Here is a 24,446-nt window from a genome sequence, read left to right as displayed (position 1 = left end):
CTTTTATGTTTCTATGAGATCCCCTCTCGTCCTTCTAAACTCCAAAGTATAAAGGCCCAGTTGATCCAGTCTCTCCTCATGTCAGTCCTGCCATCCTGAGAATCAGTCTGATGAACCTTCGCTGCACTCCCTCAATAGCAAGAACATCCTTTCTCAGATTAGGAGACCAAAACTGAACACAATATTCCAGGTGAGGCCTCACTAAGGCCCTGTACAGCTGCAATAAGACCTCCCTGCTCCTATACTCAGATCCCCGAGCTATGAAGGCCAACATACCATTTGCCGCCTTCACTGCCTGCTGTACCTGTATGCCAACTTTCAATGACCCTGTTGAACAATGACACCCAGGTCTCGTTGCACATCTCCTTTTCCTAATCTGCCGACATTCAGATAATAATCTGTCTTCGTGTTTTTGCCCCCAAAGTGGATAAACTCATATTTATCCACATTATACTGCAACTGCCATGCATTTGCCCACTCGCCTAACCTGTCCAAATCACCCTGCAGCCTTCTAGCGTCCCCCTCACAGCTCTCACCACCACCCAGTTTAGTGTCATCTACAAACTTGGAGATATTACACTCAATTCCTTCATCCAAATCATTGATGTATATTGTAAAGAGCTGGGGTCCCAGCACTGAGCCCTGCGGCACTCCACTAGTTACTGCCTGCCATTCTGAAAAGGACCCGTTTATCCCGACTCTCTGCTTCTTGTCTGCCAACGAGTTCTCTATCCACGTCAGTATATTACCCCCAATCCCATGTGCTTTGACTTTGCACACTAATCTCTGGGACGTTATCAAAAGCCTTTTGAAAGTCCAAATACACCACATCCACTGGTTCTCCCTTGTCCACTCTACTAGTTACATCCTCAAAAGAATTCCAGAAGATTTGTCAAGCATGATTTCCCCTTCATAAATCCATGCTGACTTGGACTGATCCTGTCACTGCTTTCCAAATGCGCTGCTATTTCATCCTTAATAATTGATTCCAACATTTTCCCCTCTACTGATGTCAGGCTAACCGGTCTATAATTACCCACTTTCTCTCTCCCTCCCTTTTTAAAAAGTGGTGTTACATTAGCTACCCTCCAGTCCTTAGCAACTGATCCAGAGTTGATAGACTGTTGGAAAATGATCACCAATGCATCCATTATTTCTATGGCCACTTCCTTAAGTACTCTGGGATGCAGACTATCAGGCCCCAGGGATTTATCGGCCTTCAATCCCATCAATTTCCCGAACACATTTTCACGCCGGTTCCTCCTTCTCACTAGACCCTCGGTCCCCTTGTACTTCCGGAAGGTTATTTGTGTCTTCCTTCGTGAAGTCAGAACCAAAGCATTTGTTCATTTGGTCTGCCATTTCTTTGTACCCCATTATAAATTCACCTGAATCCGACTGCAAGGGACCTACGTTTGTCTTCACTAATCTTTTTCTCTTCACATATCTATAGAAGCTTTTGCAGTCAGTTTTTATGTTCCCGGCAAGCTTCTTCTCGTACTTTATTTTCCCCCTCTTAATTAAACCCTTTGTCCTCTGCTGAATTCTAAATTTCCTACAGTCCTCAGGTTTGTTGCTTTTTCTGGCCAATTTATATGCCTCTTCCTTGGATTTAACACTATCCTTAGTTTCCCTTGTTAGCCACGGTTGAGCCACCTTCCCCGTTTTATTTTTACTCCAGACAGGGATGTACAATTGCTGAAGTTCATCCATGTGATCTTTAAATGTTTACCATTGCCTATCCACCGTCAATCCTTTAAGTATCCTTTGCCAGTCTATTCTAGCTAATTCATGCCTCAAACCATCAAAGATATCTTTCCTTAAGTTCAGGACCCTAGTTTCTGAATTAACTGTGTCTCACTTTCCATCTTAAAGAATTCTACCATGTTATGGTCACTATTCTCCAAGGGGCCTCGCACAACAAGATTGCTAATTAGTCCTTTCTCATTACACATCACCCAGTCTAGGATGGCCAGCTCCCTAGTTGGTTCCTCGACATATTGATCTCGAAAACCATCCCTAATACACTCCAGGAAATCCTCCTCCTCTGGGCTAACCAAACTGGTAGCAATGCAATCAATATGTAGATTAAAGTCACCCATGAAAACTGCTGTACCTTTATTGCATGCATCCCTAATTTCTTGTTTGATGCTGTCCCCAGCCTTACTACTACTTTTGGTTTGTACACAACTCCCACTAGCGTTTTCTGCCCTTTGGTATTCCGTAGCTCCACCTACACCGATTTCACATCATCCAAGCTAATGTCCTTTCTTACTATTGCATTAATTTCCTCTTTAACCAGCAATGCCATCCCACCTCCTTTTCCTTTCTATCTATTCTTCCTAAATGTTGAATGCCCCTGGATGCTGAGTTCCCAGCCTTGGTCACCCTGGAGCCATGTCTTTGTGATGCCAATTACATCATACCCATTAACTGCTATCTGCACAGTTAATTTGTCCACCTTATTCCGAATACTCCTCTCATTGAGGCACAGAGCCTTCAGGCTTGTCTTTCTAACACATTTTGCCCCTTTAGAATTTTGCTGTAATGTGGCCCTTTTTGCTTTTTGCCTTAGGTTTCTCTGCCCTCCACTTTTACTTTTTCTTCTTTCTATCTTTTGCTTCTGCCCCCATTCTACTTCCCCCTGTCTCCCTGCATAGGTTTCCATCCCCCTGCCATATTAGTTTAACTCCTCCCCAACAGCACTAGCAAACACTCCTCCTAGGACATTGGTTCTGGTCCTGCCCAGGTGCAGACCGTCTGGTTTGTACTGGTCCCACCTCCCACAGAACTGGTTCCAATGTCCCAGGAATTTGAATTCCTCCCTTGTGCACCACTCCTCAAGCCATGTATTCATCTGAGCTATCCTACGATTCCTACTCTCGCTAGCACGTGGCACTGGTAGCAATCCTGAGATTGCTACTTTTCAGGTCCTTTTTTAATTTAGCTCCTAGCTCCCTAAATTCGTCTTCTAGGACCTCATCCCGTTTTTTTTACCTATATCATTGGTACCTATATGCACCACGACAACTGACTGTTCACCCTCCCTTTTTAGAATGCCCTGCACCCGCTCCGAGACATCCTTGACCCTTGCACCAGGGAGGCAACATACCATCTTGGAGTCTCGGTTGCGGCTGCAGAAACGTCTTATCTATTCCACTCACAATTGAATCCCCTATCGCTATAGCTCACTCTTAATCCTGCCCTCCTGTGCAGCAGAGCCACCCACGGTGCCATGAACTTGGCGGCTGCTGCTGCCCTCCCCTGATAAGTCATCCCCCTCAACAGTACCCAAAGCGGTGTATCTGTTTTGCAGGGAGATGGCCGGAGGGAACCCCTGCACTTCTTTGCTTGCACTGCTCTTCCTGTTGGTCATCCATTCTGTATCTGGCTGTGTACCCTTTACCTGTGGTAAGACCAACTCGCTAAACATGCTATTCATGTCATTCTCAGCATCGTGGCTGCTTCAGAGTGAATCCACCCGCAGCTCCAGTGCCGCAATGCGGTCCGTCAGGAGCTGCAGGCGGATGCACTTCCCGCTCATGTAGTTGTCAGGGACACCAGAAGCCTCCCTGACTTCCCACATAGTACAGGAGGAGCATAACACGTGACTGGGAGCCAATGTAGATCAATGAGCACAGGGCTGATAGGTGAACAGGACTTGGTGTCAGTTAGGATATGGGCAGCAGAGTTCTGGATGAGCTTAAGTTTATGGAGTGCAAGGTGGAAGGCTAGCCAGAGCGCATTGGAATAGTCAAGTCCAGAGGTAACAAAGGTATGGATGAGGGACATTAAAGGTGCTCTATAAATGCAAGTTGTTATAACTAAACTACAAGCCAACATGCTGTAAAGACGTCCAAAAAGCCAACAGTGGGGAAGGCAGCTCTCCTTACAATGAGAGAGCACTAGTGTTGCATGAATAATGTAATCTTACTCTAATTTTCAGATATACAACGCTGTCCTACAGAGCACCAGAAATGGTTAACCTTTACAGTGGAAAGTCTATTACCACTAAAGCTGACATATGGGTATGTAAAGATTGACCTGTTTCTAGGAATACAAGTTGGAGGCCGACGTGTGTTCCCAAATGCTCTTTCTATCTCGCACTTGATTGCTTAGAATTAATTTGATCTGCTTGTGTGCAGTCAAGTTGCAGAGTAGTTGGTCACTATATTAAAGTTTTTTTTTATATCTCTTAGGCACTTGGGTGTTTACTTTACAAACTGTGCTTCTTTACCCTGCCATTTGGAGAAAGTCAAGTAGCCATCTGTGATGGAAGTTTTACAATTCAGGATAATTCGAGATATTCCAATGAAATGCACTGTTTAATACGTAAGTATTCAATTCTTGTGGTGATTTATTTTTCAGGTAAATTTTTTTTGCTACTTTGCCTAAATTTTCCTCATTTGTACAAACTTTTTTTTTTGCAGGGTACATGCTTGAGGCAGATCCAGACAAGAGACCTGATATTTATCAGGTTTCTTTCTTTACATTTAGGCTGTCAAAGCGGGTGTGTCCAGTTAAGAATATCGGTGTAAGTATGTTTTTCTACTGGATTTCATTGATAACCACAAAGAACTGATCTTTTGACAGGAATAATTCTGTGTAGAGTCCATTTGTGATTGTCATATGCAGATGGTGCTAGATTATCCAGATTGTGGGTGCTAATGAAGGTGGATGGTGTAAAAGTTTCAAGTCAGTTATGTAGGTCATGCACAAATTGAGAAACCAGTATTCTGATTCTCGTTGCATTGGAGTTGTGATCTAACAGTATTAAAGTTCATTGGGAGCCATTCTTGTAGGATTTTAGAGAAACAAACAACCATGACATTTTGGGGGACTATAATTTTGCTGCACAAAATGACAGTCTTACTTTGACCAACCCTAACAGAGCAAAGCTACATGATAAAGTTTCAAGTGACATTTTTGTATCCTAGATTAACTGGCAATTTTTGTTCGGCAAATAGAATCTGATATTTAGAATGACATAAACTTAGAAAATCAGTTCTTGGCTTCAACCCAGAGACAAGAAATATATTCTAAAATTAAAATTGGCTCGGTGAAGATGTAGATATGCAATTTTTTTTTAATGTAATGATTGTGAGTGGGGGAAAAAAAATGCTTTAGGAGTAAGTATTGTATTAAACTGCATTCGGTTCTGATGATCACAAGTGAAACTTCCAGTCCCTGGAAGCAATGCAGAGAGGGGCCAAGAGGCTGTGCTCTAGTACCAGAGGACTGATCAGGAAAGGTTAGAAAGCTAGGATCCTTGATGGCTGGCAAATGGGAAACGATCTTAATAGAGGTATATAAAATGCTAAGTGGAATTTAAAAAGGTTAATCCAAATTTCAAATTAAAGCAGAACTGCTGGACAAAGGGGCATTTGTACAAACTGATAGTTCTGAACTGGTTTTAGGCACACCTATTCACCATGATCAATACTTAGTGGAGGCCAAAGGCTGAGCCATCAAGTTTGATGTTGAGAGGAGGGAATCATAGGCTTCAATGAAAGGATGGACTAGAATGGCCTCCCTCATCTGCACTGTCATTTTAGCAAATGCTTGTGTTTTTGTTTCACTGTGCACATACTGACCGTCAAATGTTTGGAGGGTTCCTTTTCGCAGCTCAGTAAATAAGACCTAAAGATGGTTAGTGAAGCAGGTTCACTGGATATTAAGTAGGTTGGATTTGCATAAATATAGACTTTGATAGTGAGATGCTTCAAATACAGATGCGACATCCAAAATCCGTGGTGGGATGATCCGGATACCCTGCCAAAGCGCTACCAACTATCCAAAATCCAAAAATCGAAAACTCTCAGAATACACTCAGGAATGAAAAAATAAAAACTCCAACCCACTTCTTCTAGGTCTTCACACTTCACACCCACAGGCACCGCTGCTCCTGGGTCGGCAACGCAAGTCTCCGGGCGTCTTCCCTCGGTCAGAACACAAGCGCGTCAAAACTGCAAAGCACGCAACTGCGGCACCCCCAGCCTAACGGAGGCGGTCTGTCTAAAACCACTGGTGCAAGACCAAAACAGCTCTAGCAAAACTTCAGTTTTAGTCTTTCATAATTCGACAATGCATTAAAACCCTCAAGTGCAGATTCTCACTTACCATCTGGGCTCGCGGTATTTTTCTAATACCCTGTATAAATATTACAGCAAGTTTATGCCTAAGAAAATCTGCACTGCAAAGGGTCCCTATTTACCTGAAGTTCTGCAGTGATGATGACATTCGCTGTTAACTAATTCACTGGGTTAGTAGGAGGGAGTGATTTATTCTGTTCCCTATTTATCCATCAAGATCTTATCTGATGACAAATTTTGGAGATCATTTGTTTCGGAATTGTTTGCCTTTGAATGGCAAAAGCTGCTGGAACCAGTAAGTGCAGAATCGTCCCGAAAAGATGTTCTGAAATCCGGAAATATCCGAAACGGCCTCGGTCCCGAGGTTTCCGAATTTTGGACATCACACCTGTATATGAAACTTTACATCTGGATTTGGAGAAGGGGAGGAACTTGATTTAGAGCATTTTCCTTTGCTTTAAAAATGGCACTAAATCCCAGTATTTTGGTTGATTACCTTTCTATTGAGGCAGCTTAGTTTTAGACTCCGCATTCTGTTTTTTATCCAATTTTTTTTTAGACAGAGCAGTAAATGTGTTCAATACAAGATGTGTTCTTGTTTTCCAGAATATGCCGATTCCAGTGAAAATGCCAGTGCCAGTAAAAGCTAGTGAAGTTGCTGTTAAAAAGTCTCAACTAAGAGCAAGGTAAACTGGTCACTGCATCGTGGTAGTTATATTTCAGAATTTTGTTCCTTTTTAGAACCAATATAATCGAAGTTGTATTCAAAGTAAATTTCCTGTTGCCTTTTAAACTGAAGTCCAAACTTGTATTTATTTATTTTTTTAAAGTGATGGAATTTTTTTTAATAACTTAGATGTGTGCTATTACATTTACTGTTCATATAAACCTTCCTTAGGCTTACAGATCCAGTACCGACTACAGAGACCTCCATAGCACCTCGCCAAAGGCCTAAAGCTGGCCAGCCAACTCTGTCTTCAAGCATTCTGACGATTCAGCCTGCTGTGACTCCAAGGAAGAGATCAACTGCACCGTTGGTCTCGCAACCATCAACTGCACCGTTGGTCTCTCAACCGTCTACTGCACAGTTGGTCTCGCAACCATCAGGTATGTAGTTGCACACATTTTTATATCCTCACCGTTGCATATAATCAAATGAAAATGCTGTTTTTTTTCAGCGGATTTAAATGACCTGTTTACAGCTATTTCTTTCCTCATCCCCTCCCAACAAAAAAAGCATCTGATCTATTTGGCAAACCTTTTTTTTTAATTTTCAGTGGAATTAAACCCACAATTTAACAAAAAAGTCACTTGAGTGAGTAGCTGTTGCAGGTGCATCCACAAACCATAGGTGACTTCCTGAGCTGTTGGTTTCCTTTTGAAAATGAGAACCCTGCAGTCTGCCTGCCTTTTTTTCTACAAAGAGCTGAATAATGACATATGTGAGAAGTTATAAATTGTTTGAGTCACAATTGAAAGGAAGTGCCTGGCTTTCATTTTTTTCAAGAATATTTCCCCTCGATAGAATGTGAATCTGTGAATAAAAACAGCTGCACTCTGGGTGAGAATTTCTAAAATTAAAAAAGACTAGTTTGCCAAGAAATGGTGCCTGGATCCAGCATTCTATAAACCAAAGATTAAAACATAGTCCATTCGAAGTTCTTTATTTCAACAATTTGCTGTACACAAGAAAACCTGAAACATTTAAATATGTCTTTTGACCAAAAGTAATTCAACTAAGTATGTTTTGGTGGCCCTTGGCAGTAGATTGACTACATTATGCTGAGAACTCAAATCATGGTGATTGCAGGCTATTTAAAGCCAGGATAAAGGTTTATTCATTTAAAGAAGTTATGTGTAAGTGCAAATTTAATATAAACTCCTTTCCCCATCCCTTAAAGAAAAAATAGTTGGTAAAAATTATCTTAAATTTTTTTTGGAATCACTCTCTTGCAGAAGAAATTAGATTTGCATTATGATCCACAGCCTCTCGGAGACCAGCCACGGAGCCACTCGGCTGACATTGGCCGTCTGTTCCATCAACAAGCAGTTCCATAGAGTCTAGTGGTGGTTGGAATCCAGGGCCGAAAAGGACGCCTATTGTGTGGACTCAGACTAGAAAGCTCAGTACCAACTGGATACTGTTATCTGTTCAGCTGGTACTGAATTTCCCAGCCTCTGACTCTTAGCAATAGTAACCCTTTTCAATCCTGGATACCACTGAACTTCACAGAGTCACATACTAATGTCAGCTGAGCAGCCTTCATGTATTGAGACATAAAATGGTAGATCTTCAAAAGGCAGTGGTGGTAAACTTCTCAAGTTTGCTAACGTTTCAGAGAAACTTTTTTAAAAAAAAAATTAAATTAGAGTGCTTTTATATTTTCTGTTCATTGCAGTAACTTATACTGCAGATCAGAAATTAGAATGCATGGAGGTGAACTCTGGCAGCAAAAGGGTAGTCACACCCCTGCACACAGATGTCAATACTCCCTTCTATTTAGCTTGCTTCAGTTGGCTTCAGCCCTGTTTTAGTAGATTCTGTTTCCGAGCATTGTGTCTCTATATGCTCATTCAATATCTAAGAATTCTTTGTTCAATGAATCATTTGCTAAAGTCACTGATCCCACACTCTCCAAGCTTGAAGGAAATACGGGATACAATACTGCAATGCTAATTCTTCAGTCTGTGGCTCCTACCAGGAGTGCAGGGTCAGTGAATATACTCTAAGTTACAAGTCATTGTGATATATATATATTTTTAAAATCTGGAATAAAATGCTAGTGCCAGTAATGGTGACCGTGAAACTATCGGATTGTCATAAAAATCCATATGTTTCACTAATGTCCTTTTTAGCAAAGGAAATCTGCTGGCCTTACCTGGTCTGGCCTATATGTGACTCCATGCCCACATGCAGCAAGACCTGGATGACATTGAGGCTTGGGCTGATAAGTGGCAAGTAACATTTGTGCCACACAAGTGCCAGGCAATGACTATCTCCAACAAGTGGATGTTCAACCACCGCCCCTTGACATTCAACGGCATTACTATCGCCGAATCCCCCACCATTAACATCCTGGGGTCACCATTGACCAGAAACTTAACTGGACCAACCACATAAATACTGTGGCAACAAGAGCAGGTCAGAGACTGGGTATTCTGCGGCGCGTGTCTCACCACCTGACTCCCCAAAGCCTTTCCACCATCTATAAGGCATAAGTTAGGAGTGTGATGGAATACTTTCCACTTGCTTGGTTGAGTGCAGCTCCCAACTACAGTCAAACAGCTCAACACCATCCAGGACAAAGCAGCCAGCATGATTTGCACCATATCTACCACCTTAAACCTTCACTCCCTCCACCACCAGCGTATCGTGGCTGCAGTGTACCATCTACAAGATGCACTGCAGCAACTGGCTAAGGCCTCTTCGGCAGCACCTCCCAAACCGGTGACCCCTACCACCTAGAAGGACGAGTGCAGTCAGGTCACTGAGGTTCCTACAGTAAATTTTCAGGCCTCTACTTTCAGAAAATGCAGCAAAATAATAGCATTGATGCTTTTACTGTGTATAATGCTTTAGGAGCTGTGGAAGCAGCGTACACAGTGTAGTGACATCCAATAGGACAAGAAAAAAGCTTTGATGTATTGAGACTTTGATGCATCAAAATTTGTGCTCCCGCCTTCTCAATACACCAGCTGATCTCTCGCTCACACATGTACTCCATGCATTGTTACAAATTGGCTCTGCTCTCCCACTAGATACTATGTACAACCCACCAGTGAGGGAACCGCACTGAAAACTGACATCAGCATTGCTGCTGATGCTGTCGTATTCAAATATACAAGCTCAGTGCCATAAAAATGCTCCTAGAACTGGTTTTGTGTTGACTGGAAGTTGGGTGGAGGAGAACGGAAAACTAATGTTGAAGAGTAATGCAGGAGATTGCCACAGTATTTATTGCTTGAGTTGGATCAGTTTCAAACAGTGCAGGCACATACAGTATCTGAGTGGAGCCACACATTTATTTTGATATACTGGTTTTACTTTGCTATATCAAAGCGAGGCCAAAACTGCAATATGTTGAGATATTCTGTGCACACAAAAACTTTTATCAGCCATAATGGAGGGCTTTCTCTCCAGGAAAACAATATTTTTTCAATGGTGAGAAACTATTAAATGTTGGTGTTCAGAAAGATTTGAGTGTCCTTGTACACAGAACACAGTTTAACAAGCAGGTAAAGCAAGCAATTAGGGAGGTAAATGGTATATTGTTTTTTATTGCAGGAGTAAGGAAGTCTTGCTACAATTGTACAGGGCTTTGATAAGTCCATGCCTGGAGTACTGTGTACAGTTTTGCTCTCAGTACCTAAGGAAGGAAGTACTTGCCCTGGAGGGTTGCAACATAGGTTTGCTCGATTGATTCCTGGGCTGAGGGTTGTCTAAAAAGGAGAGATTGAGTAGAATGGGCCTATACTCTGGAGTTTAGAAGAATACAAAGAGATCTCATTGAAATATACAAAATTCTGAGAAGAAATGTTAGAAATACTCAGCAGGTCAGGCAGCATCTGTTCAGAGAGAAACCGTTCATGTTTCCGGTCGATGACCTTTTGTCAGAACTGGAAATAGTTAGAGATGTAACCGATTTTAAGCAAGTGCGGGGATGAGAAAGAACAAAAGGGAAGGTCTTTGATAGGGTTGAAGGAGGGATGATTAAAAGACAAAAGGAGATGATGGACAGGTAAAGAAACAGAAGGTAAGTCTAGAGGAGGTGTAACTGGGAATGGCAGAATTATCAATAGCTGCCATCTGAAAAAATGAGGGCCGATGTTATGGTTTGAAAGTGAATGAAAATTTCATGCCCAATTTTTGTATCATCTGCAAACTTAACCATACTCCCTACATTCAAGTCCAACTCATTGGTATATACCACAAAAAGCAAGGGACCTAGTACTGAGCCCTGTGGAAACAGCCTTCCAGTCACAAACACCAATTGACCATTACCCTTTACTTCCTGCCTCTGAGCCAATTTTGGATCCAACTTGCCACTTTCCCTTTGATCCCATGGGCTTTTACTTTTGTGATCAGTCTGCAGTGTGGGACCTTAACAAAAGCCTTGCAGAAATCCATATCGACACACCAACCTCATCGGCCCTCCTTGTTATCGCCTCAGAAAATTCAATCAAGTTAGTCGGACGCAACCATCTCTTAAATCCATGCTGACTGTCCTGATTAATCTGTCTTTCTAAATGAATATTTATCCTGTTCCTCAGAATTTTTTTCAATAATTTCCCCACCACCGAGGTGAGGCTGACTGGCCTGTAATTACTCGCTCTATCCCTTCCTCCCTTTTTAAAAATGGTACAATGTTACCAGTCCTCCTGCACCAAACCTGTAGCCATACAGGATTGGAAAATGATGGTCAGAGCCTCTGCTATTTGCTCTCTTGCTTCTCAACAGCATGGAATACATTTCATCTGGACCTGGGGATTAATCCACTTTCAAAGATGCTAAATCCTTAATACTTCCTTTCTCACTGTTTATTTCATCTAATATTTTGCATTCTTCCTCCCTGATTGCAATGTCGGCATCGCCCCTCTCTTTTTTTGTAAAACAGACGCAAAGTATTCAGTAAGAACTGCCTCCACACACGGGTTACCTTTATGGGGCCCAAGTTTCGGGCCGCGTCTAGAACGGTGCAGCCCGTTTTTTGCGCCACAAAGTGCGCCTAAAAAAAAAACTCGCCTATTTTCCGGCTCCCTGCAGGTCCTCTGGAGCTGGGCGCGGTGCAGCATGAGCTGTGGGGGGTGGAGCCAGGTCCCTGCGCTGAAAACAGTGCTGGGACCTCTGCACATGCGCGCTACAGTGGGCGCGCATGTGCAGTAGCTCCAGGCACCCAAAACTGTGGGACGGGCCCTAAGCACGCAGTCCGTAGTCCTGGCCGAATGGCCTCACTGGGGCTGCGTGGATAAGGCTCACCTCCCTCCTTCCCCGACCCGTCCCCGACTAACCCGAACTCCGCGACTGACCCGATGCCACCTACCTGTCAATCCAGCAATCCAGCCCGAAGTCTTGGGCCCGGCCCATTCAGCCTCCTTCTCCCTTCCTGCCTCCTCCCGTCTCCTTCCTTCCCTCTCCTATCCTCTCCTCTCCTCTCCTTCCCTCCTCTCCTTCCCTCCCCTCCTCCTCTCCTCTCCTTCCCTCCCCTCCTCCTCTCCTCTCCTTCCCTCCCCTCCTCCTCTCCTCTCCTTCTTCCTTCCCTCCTCCTCTCCTCTCCTTCTTCCTTCCCTCTCCTCTCCTCTCCTTCTTCCTTCCCTCCCCTCTCCTCTCCTTCTTCCTTCCCTCCCCTCTCCTCCTTCTTCATTCCCTCCCCTCTCCTCCTTCTTCCTTCCCTCCCCTCCCCTCTCCTTCCTTCCCTCCCCTCCCCTCTCCTTCCTTCCTTCCCTCCCCTCCCCTCTCCTTCCTTCCCTCCCCTCCCCTCTCCTTCCTCCCCTCCCCTCCCCTCTCCTTCCTTCCCTCCCCTCTCCTTCCTTCCTTCCTTCCCTCCCCTCCTTCCTTCCTTCCTTCCCTCTCCTTCCTTCCTTCCTTCCCTCTCCTTCCTTCCTTCCCCTCCTTCCTTCCCCTCCTTCCTTCCCCTCCTTCCTTCCCCTCCTTCCTTCCCCTCCTTCCTTCCCCTCCTTCCTTCCCCTCCTTCCTTCCCCTCCTTCCTTCCCCTCCTTCCTTCCCCTCCTTCCTTCCCCTCCTTCCTTCCCCTCCTTCCTTCCCCTCCTTCCTTCCCCTCCTTCCTTCCCCTCCTTCCTTCCCCTCCTTCCTTCCCCTCCTTCCTTCCCCTCCTTCCTTCCCCTCCTTCCTTCCCCTCCTTCCTTCCCCTCCTTCCTTCCCCTCCTTCCTTCCCCTCCTTCCTTCCCCTCCTTCCTTCCCCTCCTTCCTTCCCCTCCTTCCTTCCCCTCCTTCCTTCCCCTCCTTCCTTCCCCTCCTTCCTTCCCCTCCTTCCTTCCCCTCCTTCCTTCCCCTCCTTCCTTCCCCTCCTTCCTTCCCCTCCTTCCTTCCCCTCCTTCCTTCCCCTCCTTCCTTCCCCTCCTTCCTTCCCCTCCTTCCTTCCCCTCCTTCCTTCCCCTCCTTCCTTCCCCTCCTTCCTTCCCCTCCTTCCTTCCCCTCCTTCCTTCCCCTCCTTCCTTCCCCTCCTTCCTTCCCCTCCTTCCTTCCCCTCCTTCCTTCCCCTCCTTCCTTCCCCTCCTTCCTTCCCCTCCTTCCTTCCCCTCCTTCCTTCCCCTCCTTCCTTCCCCTCCTTCCTTCCCCTCCTTCCTTCCCCTCCTTCCTTCCCCTCCTTCCTTCCCCTCCTTCCTTCCCCTCCTTCCTTCCCCTCCTTCCTTCCCCTCCTTCCTTCCCCTCCTTCCTTCCCCTCCTTCCTTCCCCTCCTTCCTTCCCCTCCTTCCTTCCCCTCCTTCCTTCCCCTCCTTCCTTCCCCTCCTTCCTTCCCCTCCTTCCTTCCCCTCCTTCCTTCCCCTCCTTCCTTCCCCTCCTTCCTTCCCCTCCTTCCTTCCCCTCCTTCCTTCCCCTCCTTCCTTCCCCTCCTTCCTTCCCCTCCTTCCTTCCCCTCCTTCCTTCCCCTCCTTCCTTCCCCTCCTTCCTTCCCCTCCTTCCTTCCCCTCCTTCCTTCCCCTCCTTCCTTCCCCTCCTTCCTTCCCCTCCTTCCTTCCCCTCCTTCCTTCCCCTCCTTCCTTCCCCTCCTTCCTTCCCCTCCTTCCTTCCCCTCCTTCCTTCCCCTCCTTCCTTCCCCTCCTTCCTTCCCCTCCTTCCTTCCCCTCCTTCCTTCCCCTCCTTCCTTCCCCTCCTTCCTTCCCCTCCTTCCTTCCCCTCCTTCCTTCCCCTCCTTCCTTCCCCTCCTTCCTTCCCCTCCTTCCTTCCCCTCCTTCCTTCCCCTCCTTCCTTCCCCTCCTTCCTTCCCCTCCTTCCTTCCCCTCCTTCCTTCCCCTCCTTCCTTCCCCTCCTTCCTTCCCCTCCTTCCTTCCCCTCCTTCCTTCCCCTCCTTCCTTCCCCTCCTTCCTTCCCCTCCTTCCTTCCCCTCCTTCCTTCCCCTCCTTCCTTCCCCTCCTTCCTTCCCCTCCTTCCTTCCCCTCCTTCCTTCCCCTCCTTCCTTCCCTCTCCGCCCACTCCTCCCCCCCACTCCTTCCCCCCCCCCCCCTCGCCCACTCCTTCCCTCTCTGTCAGAAACACAGACACTGACGGACAGAGAGTGAGAGACACACACTGGGGGGGGCCGTCCCAGCACGCTGTTGGAGGACTCCCGGTGCTGCAGTCAGTAAGTAGAAAATGTTTTATTTATTGATTTTTAATTTAAAAAAAAATTTTTAAATTTTTTTTTGGATTGATTTATTGGTTGATTTAGTGATGTATTTATCATTTATTATTGATGATGGCTCTTTATTTGTAAAACTGAAGTGTTTAATGTCTGTAAACTTCCCTTTAAATCCCCCCCTCCATTCCCTACGCCTGATTTGTAACCTATGCCTGATTTTCTAAGTGTAGACAAGGTTTTTCTGAGCGTACAAAAATCTACACTTACTCCATTCTAAGTTAGTTTGGAGTATGTTTTCACTGCCTAAACTTTCAAAACGAGCCTAAGTGGCCGGACACGCCCCCTTTTGGGAAAAAAAATCTGTTCCAAACTGAAACTGTTCTAACTGACTAGAACTGGAGCAAACTAAATGCCGAGAATTGCAATTTCGAAGATACTCCATTCTAACCAGTTGCTCCAAAAAAACGGGAGCAGCTCAGGCTGAAACTTGGCCCCATGGTTCCTAATAGGCCCTACTCTTCAGTTATCCTCATGCTTTTAATGTATTTATAGGTTTTCCTTGATTTTACTTGCCAATATTTTTTTATGCCCCCTCTATGCTTTCCTAATTTCCTTTTTTAATTTCACCCCTGCACTTTCTATACTCCTCTAGGGAGTACAATCTCCTTTTGCTTTGTATAACCATATCGTTTGTCATTTAATCATTCCTGCCTTGCACCCCCACCACAGACCTTCGCCTTTGTTTTTTCGTCCCCGCCCCCCTTTCCCTACCTCTGCACTTGCTTAAAATCTGTTACATCTTTAACTTTTTCTGACGAAAGATTGCCGACCTGAAACATTAACTCTGTTTCTCGCTCCACAGTTGCTGTCTGACCTGTTGAGTATCTCCAACATTTTCTGTTCTTTCAAATTTTCAGCATCTGCAGTATTTTGCTTTTGTAAGATTGAGGGGGCTTGACAGGGTAGATGTGAAGCTGTATCCCCTGGATGAAGAGTCCAGAACTAGGGGGCATAGTCTCAGGATAAGGGTCGGCCATTTAGGACTGATGAGAAATTTCTTCACTCAAGGTTGTGAATCTTTGGAATTTTCTAACCAAGGGCTGTGGCTGCTGAGTTGTTATATTCAAGGCTGAGATTGATAGATTTTTGGACTCTAAGGGAATTAAAGAATATGGGGATCGGGTGGGAAAGTGGAGTTGTGGTTGAAGATCAGCCATGATCTTATTGAATAGAGGAGCAGGCTCAAGAGGCCATATGTCCTATTCTATTGTGTTTTTGTATCCTGATTCCTGTTGATCTCTCGGACCTGAAGCTCTGCAGGCATCTTAACCTGAAGCTTAATATCAGTGTTACCAGAATAATCAAATCTACCGAGTTCTCAACATCCAGATCATAGCTGCTGGATCAAAGAACCAGCGCCAGTGAAAAATCAAGTAAAAACTTTCAGTTGTATTTCAACTTGTGCATGCAAAACAAAATCTGGACCGAGACAAAAATTCTTTGATGATGAAGGAATCTGCCCTATTGAAATTTGACAGATCCAGACTCTACGGGGTTTGCAGCAGTACAAATGTTCCACTCAAATGTTCATCAAAGATCTGCGGGGAAAATAGCTATCAGAACATTAAACATTTTGAAATTTTTGGTTTGCACAGGAGCTATAGCTGCAAACAGTGGGCACATTGCTCAGTTACATGATCAACAAGCACAAATTCAGCCAGCTCAGCCTCCGCCTCAGCAGCAGCTGCAACCGAAACCACAGGCACATCTGTTACTTCAACAGCAGTATTTGCTGCACCAGCAACAAGCTTATTTCCAGCAACAGCAGATGCTTCAGGCAGCGCAGGTAATCCTCAAATTCATTTAAAGTTGTACTTTGTTTTTCTTCCCATACAATCACCAAAAGCATTTGGGTGCATTGTAAATATTCCTCATCTGGTACTCAATTCTTCACTGATGGCCTATTCATATACTATAATTTTGTAAAGATAGCTCTAACTCACTTCACTTATTTCCTGTTACCAGATTTTAACCAAACTCATTAAATGTATCCTCTGGCAATGGGTTCTTTTAGAGACATGCTTTGAGCGGTGTGCATGATCAAGTCCCAGCTGTGTACAAATCTAATCAACATAAACTCCTTAGATTTTCTTTGAGCTTATTACTACTTCTTCACACATCAATTCTCCAGGTACCAACAGGCTCATCCGTTTCTCCAAATGGACAGTCCCCTTTAAGATTTCAGGAAAATTGGCTTGCATGGTTTCATTGCTGCATAGCTATAAATTGACTTTGACTTTGTATTAATATTCCCTAAGTGCTTTTGCCCCATTGTCGGCAGCACTGTTGTCTAGTCCTTTTTGTTCATTCTTTGAAGCTTCATTTTGTATGGTTGAGCATGTTTTTTGGGAAACTTTTATTTTTCCTTTTAAACTTTCTTTCTTTTCCAATTCTCATCATGCTCTGCCTGTGCAGTGTTTTGCTGTATTGAAACCTTCAGACAGGGTCTATCTCGGTTGAAGCTTGCTTTGATCAATACTAGTGCCAGGATCTAACTACAGATGGTAATGGAAAGTATTTTGTACTTGTCTTCCTGCAAGTTACAGCTTCCAGGAGCTGAGCCTTTGCTCATTTCTCACAAAAGAACTTTAGCCACAGCTGGAGTACTACGTACAGTTCTATCACCACATTACAGGAAAGATGTGATTGCACCAGAGTGCAGAGGAGATTTACGAGGATATTGCCAGGACTGGAAAATTTTAGCTGAGGAAAGATTGGATAGGCTGGGGTTGTTTTCTTTGGAACAGAGGAGGCTGAGTGGAGATTTAATTGAGTTGTTTCAAATTATGAGGAGCTTAGATAGTGGATGGGAAGGATGTTTCCCTTAGCAGAGGGGTCAATAATCAGGGGGTATAGATTTTAAAGTAGTTGGTAGAAAGATTAGAGGGGTGATTCGGGGAAAGAAATTCACTGAGGGTGGTGGGGGTCCGAACCCACTGCCTGAAAAGGTGGTAGAGGCAGAAACCCTAATCACATTTAAAAAGTACTTGGATGTGCACTTAGAGCTGTGATCTACAGGGCTACGGACCTAGTGCTGGAAGGTGAGATTAGGCTGGTTAACTCTTTTTTGATCGACATGGAGACGATGGGCCAAATGGCCTCTTTCTGTGGTAATTTTCTGTGATTCTAACTTGATGTGACAATCCTTAATGGCAATGCTACTTTCTCAATCATCCTGCTGATTTATTAAGTGCAAAGTTAGCCCTTTGGTCAAAAGGCCAACAAACTCAGGCTAGAGGGGGACTTTGGTGTCGAGGACATAATCGGCTGCCCAATAAGCACCAATCAGGGTGGGTTGTGACCCACTTTGGGTGTCTTCAAACATCACAAAGTGCTAGAGCTGTCGACACTATCCGGTGCCCACAGCTGTGATCGAGGCTGCTAAGGAATAAGATAGTGCCTCGGCTTTGACTTCTGTTGGCAGAACAATGTCTGATGCGCATTTCTAATAATGCAAGACCTAGAAAACCACCAGTAGGCAGCAACAGCTCACGAGTGGTCTCCGCGTGAGCATACTAAGTATCAGCAGGCTATCAGTTTAAATCTCGTGACAGGAAGCTGGAAAACTGATTGACACATGCTTCATTAGATGGAAGTGCTCATCAGCAAGGAGCCTTCAACCTAGATGTGTGGAGTCGGCCACAAACCACCTGCCAAATAAATGGCCTACTTGAGGGTTCATATTCAGGGTGTTGCAGACACTGGCAGACAGCTTAAATAAATAGGGTGCCTCATGCTCTTTCTCACACATGCTGAGAATTTGGCATTGGTGTTGGCAGAACTACTTTGTTCTCTGCCTAAAATAGATTGGGAATACTGAATGTGGCAGTTGAACTCCAAAGTAGAGTTAAGGTACATGCCAGTGACTGGACTTTCCATCTTAATGCTGTAATAAGGGCCGCCCATTTAAAACTGAGATGAGGAGAAATTTCTTCTGAGGGTTGTAGATCTCTCTCAGAAGGTTGCAAATCTGTGGAATTTTCTACCTCAGAGCTTTGGAAGCTGGGACATTGAATAAATTTAAGACAGAAATATAGTTTCTTAAACGATAAGGGAATAAGGTGTTATGGGGAGCGGGCAGGGAAATGGAGCTGAGTCCATGATCAGATCAGCCATGATCTTATTGAATAGCGGAGCAGGCTCGAGGGGCCGTATGGCCTACTCATGCTCCTATTGCGCTTATTCTTTCCCAGTTAGGTTTATCAGAATACCGACAATGAGATTGTTTTCCAAAACAGGAGTTTGGTCATGTTCTTAAGGATTGAAGCTAGCTGAATGTTTATTTTTAACATCTTTATTTCTTGGGAAGGGTATCTTAAATGTTTGTTTATGTTTTATGAGATTATTCAGAACCCCAATTTGACTGATGACAACATTTGTCTGCTTTTCTGGAAACTTCTAAGCATCGGGTGACTTCTGTTCTCTCTGGTTAGATTTACTGTTCCAGATCTTCCCGTAACACTTAACATTTTGGTGTGCCAGCTGTAAGGTAATTCCCTTTTAAGGTGATCTTGCTTTGATGAGGGTACTGTTATACTATCAAAGAATTCCTCCACACCCCAAGACTGTAAACTATGAAATGGAAGAGGGATTTTTTTGGTGTCAGGAAATTCGTTTCATCCTTTGCGTATTGTGGAATCTTAACCTTCTACTCCTACTCCATCCAGTCACTTGTTCCAGAAGGACCTGGTTTGCTTATGGTGCAACTGGTGACCAGTGTAGCCACCCATTAGTATTGCGGTTGTAAGATATATCAATTCTATATCTTATCTACAATGCATTTTTTTTTTTAAACATGTGTGCGAACTTTCTGAGACAACTTTTCCTAATCAAGTTTCATTTGTACACATTTATAACAGAAACGGCTTATGCAAAAATGTCATTCTGATGCCAATGTTGGCATTGTATAGCCTCAGCTTTACATCTCCCAGCTCCTTAGCCTGTTAATGTCGAGAAACTCCTATATTCCAACCAACTCTGCTATCCAAATTGCTGTGCGTTTTTGCTATTTTTAACTAAATATTAAATCCAAGTAAATGACAATGTACGATTTTAAAGTGGGGACTGAATTAAATCGGTGCGCCAATTAGCTTCTGACCCAAAGACTACAGTTTCTTGACTTCCTGTGTTCAACTGCATAGGTGATCAACTAAATATATTCCATATAGTAACAGTCCCCTGTGTAACCTTTCAATTCAAGCAAACTGAAGCTTTTTTGCAATTAAAACAGTAACTTCTGTATTGCTGTCCTCTGCACATTAAATTAATGAGCTTCATCTTCTGGTACTTGACACAGCATGTTTGGTTTGGCACTCTCCAGTCAGTCACAAGATTCCAAGAGTTTTCTTTGCTTTAAATTGTCAGAATAGAATTTCTCATTCCATATGAGAGGTTTTTACCTACTGGTGCATTCCTTCAAGTGAGTGCAGATATCCTGGTTTGTCAGGCCTTGTGTTTAGATTGGCCTGTGTCCTTGGTTCTCAGCAGTTACTTGTTTGTTTTGGAGATAAAACTTTAGGTAATTCGTCTTCAAATAATATTGCTACATTGATTGTAGAATTTTTGGTTGGAACTGACAATGAAAGCTCATTCATTGCTGGGGGAGAGAGAAGGAAGGGAGGATTGAGTTGTACAGTATGCTATCATGTGGTCCTTGCATCTCTTGGACTCTTGTTTCAACTCCGTGCAGACTGATCAAATTAAGGCCCCCGAAATGAAATGATCATTGTGATCCAAGCTAAACTGTAAATGTGTATGAATCTAGAGCATAAATCTGCCTGTATATTGGCATCCTCTCCAAAAAAGCAAAGTCTTTGCTGCACATACAGATTCTGCCTCTTAAGCTCACATTTAAATGGGTTTTTCTTCATTGGATTTTTATTGAAACTGCATGAAGGTTACAGTAAAGAAATGGAGAGTATTTTGCATAATAAGATACAAGGAATCCCAAGAGGCATCTCTTTATATGAAAGGTGAACCTCTAAGAATAGATCACACTGAAGATGGATAATTCTCCTATGCTTTTATGAAGGGCAGTGAGTAAAGTCGTCCATCAAGCTGCATCCGTAAGTACTGCACTTGACTGAACACTGACTTGCTGCCACAATATATTAAACTTCAAAAATAACCTTTTGACTGTTTTGATATTGCGTTGGTTTGAAACCAGACTTGATTTTTAGTATGAACTTGCCTTAATTATTGATTTCATTACAGTAGGTTAAATTCAAATTGATGACATTTACTGTCTCTGACCCTTTTAAATAAAAATGTTTAAATGCGATTATTAACTTCAGTTCCTTAGCACTGCACTAAGCTTGAAAGCTCTTCATTTAAAGTGCAATTCTGAAGCACTTTGTTCTTTTGAAATAGTAAAAATGTTGAGGGTTTTCTTGATGATTCTGTAAATGGTAATTGGGCAGCACTGTTGATGCTAATTCACCATTGAGGACCTTAAGATTTTATTCATGAAATGCAATCTTTCAATATAACAGCCTACCCTTGAAGTCAAAGACAGTAACTTTTTAATTCTTTCTTGCAAACTTCTGAGGAAAAATTATAGTTGATTTTAGCCTTGCCTGCCAGTGAAAACCAGGCAGGTAGGCAATTCAAATTGGCCAGGTGACTCACCTGCCAATTTCAATTTGATCGTTCCCTTCTCCGCATGCAGTAAAGACACCCGTCTGAAGCCATGTGGTCTTTCTTTAAATTTGCATGATTCTGCCATCAGGCCCAGACTGAAATTATAACTGCGGCCTGACCAGGGAAGCCACTGCAGATTTCTCGCCAGGTGAAGACAGTGGGAAGTGGATCTGATCTGGGACTACAAAAGAACATTTAAGGTTTTTTAAAAACTTTTTGTGGGATCAGGAGGAGCAGAGGTGTACTTGTGGGGCCCACAAGGAAGATTTAGGATTCCTCTTTCTCTCCCCTGCCCGCCCGCCCTCCCAACTGGCGAGGCACTTCCCGGAGACTTTGTATTGAATTTCGAGAGACTATTTGACCCTGAGTTGGCATAACCTAGCTCAGTCCAGGCATTCAAGCACGCACACGCACTTCCCCGTCCCTGGCAATTGCTGTACAAGGCAACATTGGGTTTAAGCCATTGGACTGGTCCAAGTTGCAGCTGTATTGAGGAAATTCATTTGGTTCCTCTTTATTCCATATTTAGACTAGCAAACACTTGTTCCAAATTGATCATTTGTAGCTGTACAGAGTTTGTTCATAAGATGAGCCAATACTTGGCCACGAATGAAACCGTAGTAAGTGCTGATTATGGAACATGAACAATAACATTTTTTGTGACCGCGGCTGAATAATCCCTGTTGTAAAAATGTTATTTTTCTAAACCTGAAGATGTTCTATTAATGTTGTACTGTGTGCTGAAACAGCGCTACCAGGTGATGCAGCAGGCCCAGCAGCAGATGATGCAGAATTACTACCTTCAGCAACAGTACGCAACAGCCATGCAGCAGCAAGCAGCTTTACGGCAGATGATGGCGCAAGCGTCTGTTCAGCAGCAGGTGGCACAGCAGATGGCTCTGCAGCAACAGCAACAAAACTTTGTAAGAACTTTTCATTTATAATTAAGTTATTCAATTAGATCTTTTAATACTTTATGTACATAATTACACTTTTCTAAACCTATACATCAATTTAAAAAAAAAAATCTCCAAACAAGCTGCAAATCTGATCACTTGATCCCTTTTTTAAATGTGTTGTTCAACAACAGCGATAGCTTGCATTTGTATAGTGCTTCTAACATAGAAAAATGTTCCAAAGTGCTTTTCAGTTGCAGTCAGAAATAAATTGAGCCAAATGGAGATATTGGGAGGGGTGAGCAAAGCTTGTCAGAGGTGGGTCTTGCAGGAGAGAGAGGTGGTGAGGTGATGGGGTTTAGGGGGGAAATTCTAGTACATAGGGCCTATATAACCGAAGGCATGGCTGCCAATGGTGGAGGAAAGCAAGAGGAACAGAGTTTGAGGGGTGTTTCTAGGAGTAAAGGAGGTTTAAAATTTGAGCTGTATGGTGATTGGGAGCCAATGTAGGTCAGCATGGACGGGTGATGGATGAGTGCGACTTAATTTTCTTACAGCTGGCGAGGCTGACATTGCCCATCCCTGGTTACCCTGAGAGGTTGGTGGTGGGCCGCCTTGTTGAACCGCTGTGGTGATTTCATATAACCAAGTGGTTTGTTAGGCGTATCCAATAATCTAACAAAAGTAGTGGCTCGAGTAGATTGCAACGAGCTAGCCTGTTACGTACCACACCCTGGGCCAGAATCGTGTCGGCTACGGATGATTTAGCACCAACTCTCTCATGAACATGCGGTGTGTTAATGGGAGAGGTGGCACCCATCTGTCTGCATTCCAGCCTTGAGTGAAGCGGCATTCCACATGGACTGGAGTCGGCTATCCCAGGCCAACCGGTGATCCTCGGCACTAGGGATTGTTGCATTGATCCAGAATAGGATATGGAGAGCAGAGTTTTAGATGAGCTGACTTTTATGGAAGGTGGTTAAAGGGAGACTGACCAAGGGAGCATTGGAATAGTTGAGTCTCTGAGGGTTCTAGTAGCCAATGGGCTGCGATATGGCAGAGGTGGCCAATGTTACAAAGTTGGAAGTTGTCAGTCTTTGTGCTGGAGAGGATTTGTGGTCGGAAGCTCAACTTGGGGTTGAATAGGATGCAGTCACTAACAGAGTGCTTCACCCTAAGATAGTGGCAGGGGAGGAGGATTGAATCGGTGGCAAGGGTATGGAATTTGTGGTGGTGGGGGGGGGGGGGGGGGTGGAAAATAATGGCTTTGACCATCCCAACTGGTGAAAATGGCATCTCGTCCAGGCAGTAATGGGGGTTTGAGAGGTAGTGGAGAGGTAAAGCTGGGTGTCATTGGTATACATGTGATAGTGACCCCATATCTACGGATGGTGTTGCCAAAGGGCAGCATATAGATAAGCAAGGAATTGGAGGGGCGGGGGGCTAGGATAGATCCTTTGAGGACTATGAAGATAATGGTGAAGATGCTCTGGATACAGTCGGATAGGTAAGAGTGGGACCAAGTGAGGGCAGTCCCACTCAACTGGACAATAGAGTGGCAGCTTTGGGCGGTGGTTTGCAAGTACAGCATGGTTGAAGATGGAGTTTTTTGAAGTGGGGTAATGACTGCTTGTGAAAGGAATTTTGGGTGAACTTGGCTATTCAGCCCAAGGTTGAAATACTTAGTGTTCAGCACATTATTGTTCTAATCTTAAAGCCTTCTGTCCTGTCGACGGAGCCCAGTAAGCCTTCGATTCCATTTTGGAATTTAAAAAACACTCGTGTAGTACATAAGCAAAAAAAAAACAGCATATTGCTTTACTTCTAACTCATACAGGATGTGATAACAGACACCACACTCCTCCCTGCCCAACTTATAAAAGCTTGAATAATTTTCCCCCCATCAGTCTGGGTTTAATGTAATACTGGTGTCAGGGAACAGTATTTGAACATTTGCCAGATTAATTTGCACCTGCTCTATTTCATTTGGGTGCTCTGCAGTAAATCTCAAGATTTCTCAGCACACTGGAAAAATTGGCTTTCTGTCTGAATCTTGGGACTACTTAATTTTGTTGTGACATTTCTTTAAAGCTTAATCAGATAAGATGTTCAGACAAGTGTGAATAAAGTATGCTTGATCTTGATCTGCATATATATCATACTTTTTAAATTAAAAAAATCCTTGTCCAGGGACCTGTTTATCAAATAACTAATATTTTCCTGTTGGGAAGATCACAGCAATTGTCTTCGACCACAGCGTTCTAATTAGCAACTTCCATAAAACTGATTGTTTCTGCAGAAAATGGTCAGTACACTACATTTAAATGGAGAAAAATTGCAAAGTGCTTCAGTACAGAGGGACCTGGGGGGCTCCTTGTGCATGAAACACATAGTTAGTATGCAGGTACAGTAAGTAATCAGGAATGTTGGCCTTTATTGCAAGGGGGATAGAGTATAAAAGC

General features: G+C 43.9%; 1 protein-coding gene across 5 annotated transcripts in view; it reads left to right on the top strand.

The window, feature by feature from the left end:
• LOC139234906 (AP2-associated protein kinase 1-like) overlaps window positions 1-24,446 on the top strand; it is a 98,783-nt gene that overhangs the window by 63,984 nt on the left and 10,353 nt on the right. For all 5 annotated transcript variants that reach the window (XM_070865776.1, XM_070865775.1, XM_070865773.1 and 2 more), the window contains exons 6-12: window positions 3,947-4,028; window positions 4,200-4,332; window positions 4,431-4,534; window positions 6,699-6,778; window positions 6,991-7,199; window positions 16,045-16,235; window positions 21,838-22,011. In XM_070865776.1, the coding sequence (XP_070721877.1) occupies window positions 3,947-4,028; window positions 4,200-4,332; window positions 4,431-4,534; window positions 6,699-6,778; window positions 6,991-7,199; window positions 16,045-16,235; window positions 21,838-22,011 (973 nt within the window). The remainder of the gene's footprint in view (window positions 1-3,946; window positions 4,029-4,199; window positions 4,333-4,430; window positions 4,535-6,698; window positions 6,779-6,990; window positions 7,200-16,044; window positions 16,236-21,837; window positions 22,012-24,446) is intronic.

This window comes from Pristiophorus japonicus, chromosome 22 (assembly GCF_044704955.1).
Source record: "Pristiophorus japonicus isolate sPriJap1 chromosome 22, sPriJap1.hap1, whole genome shotgun sequence".
NCBI lineage: Eukaryota > Metazoa > Chordata > Chondrichthyes > Pristiophoridae > Pristiophorus > Pristiophorus japonicus.
This window is presented reverse-complemented; position numbering and strand designations above follow the sequence as displayed.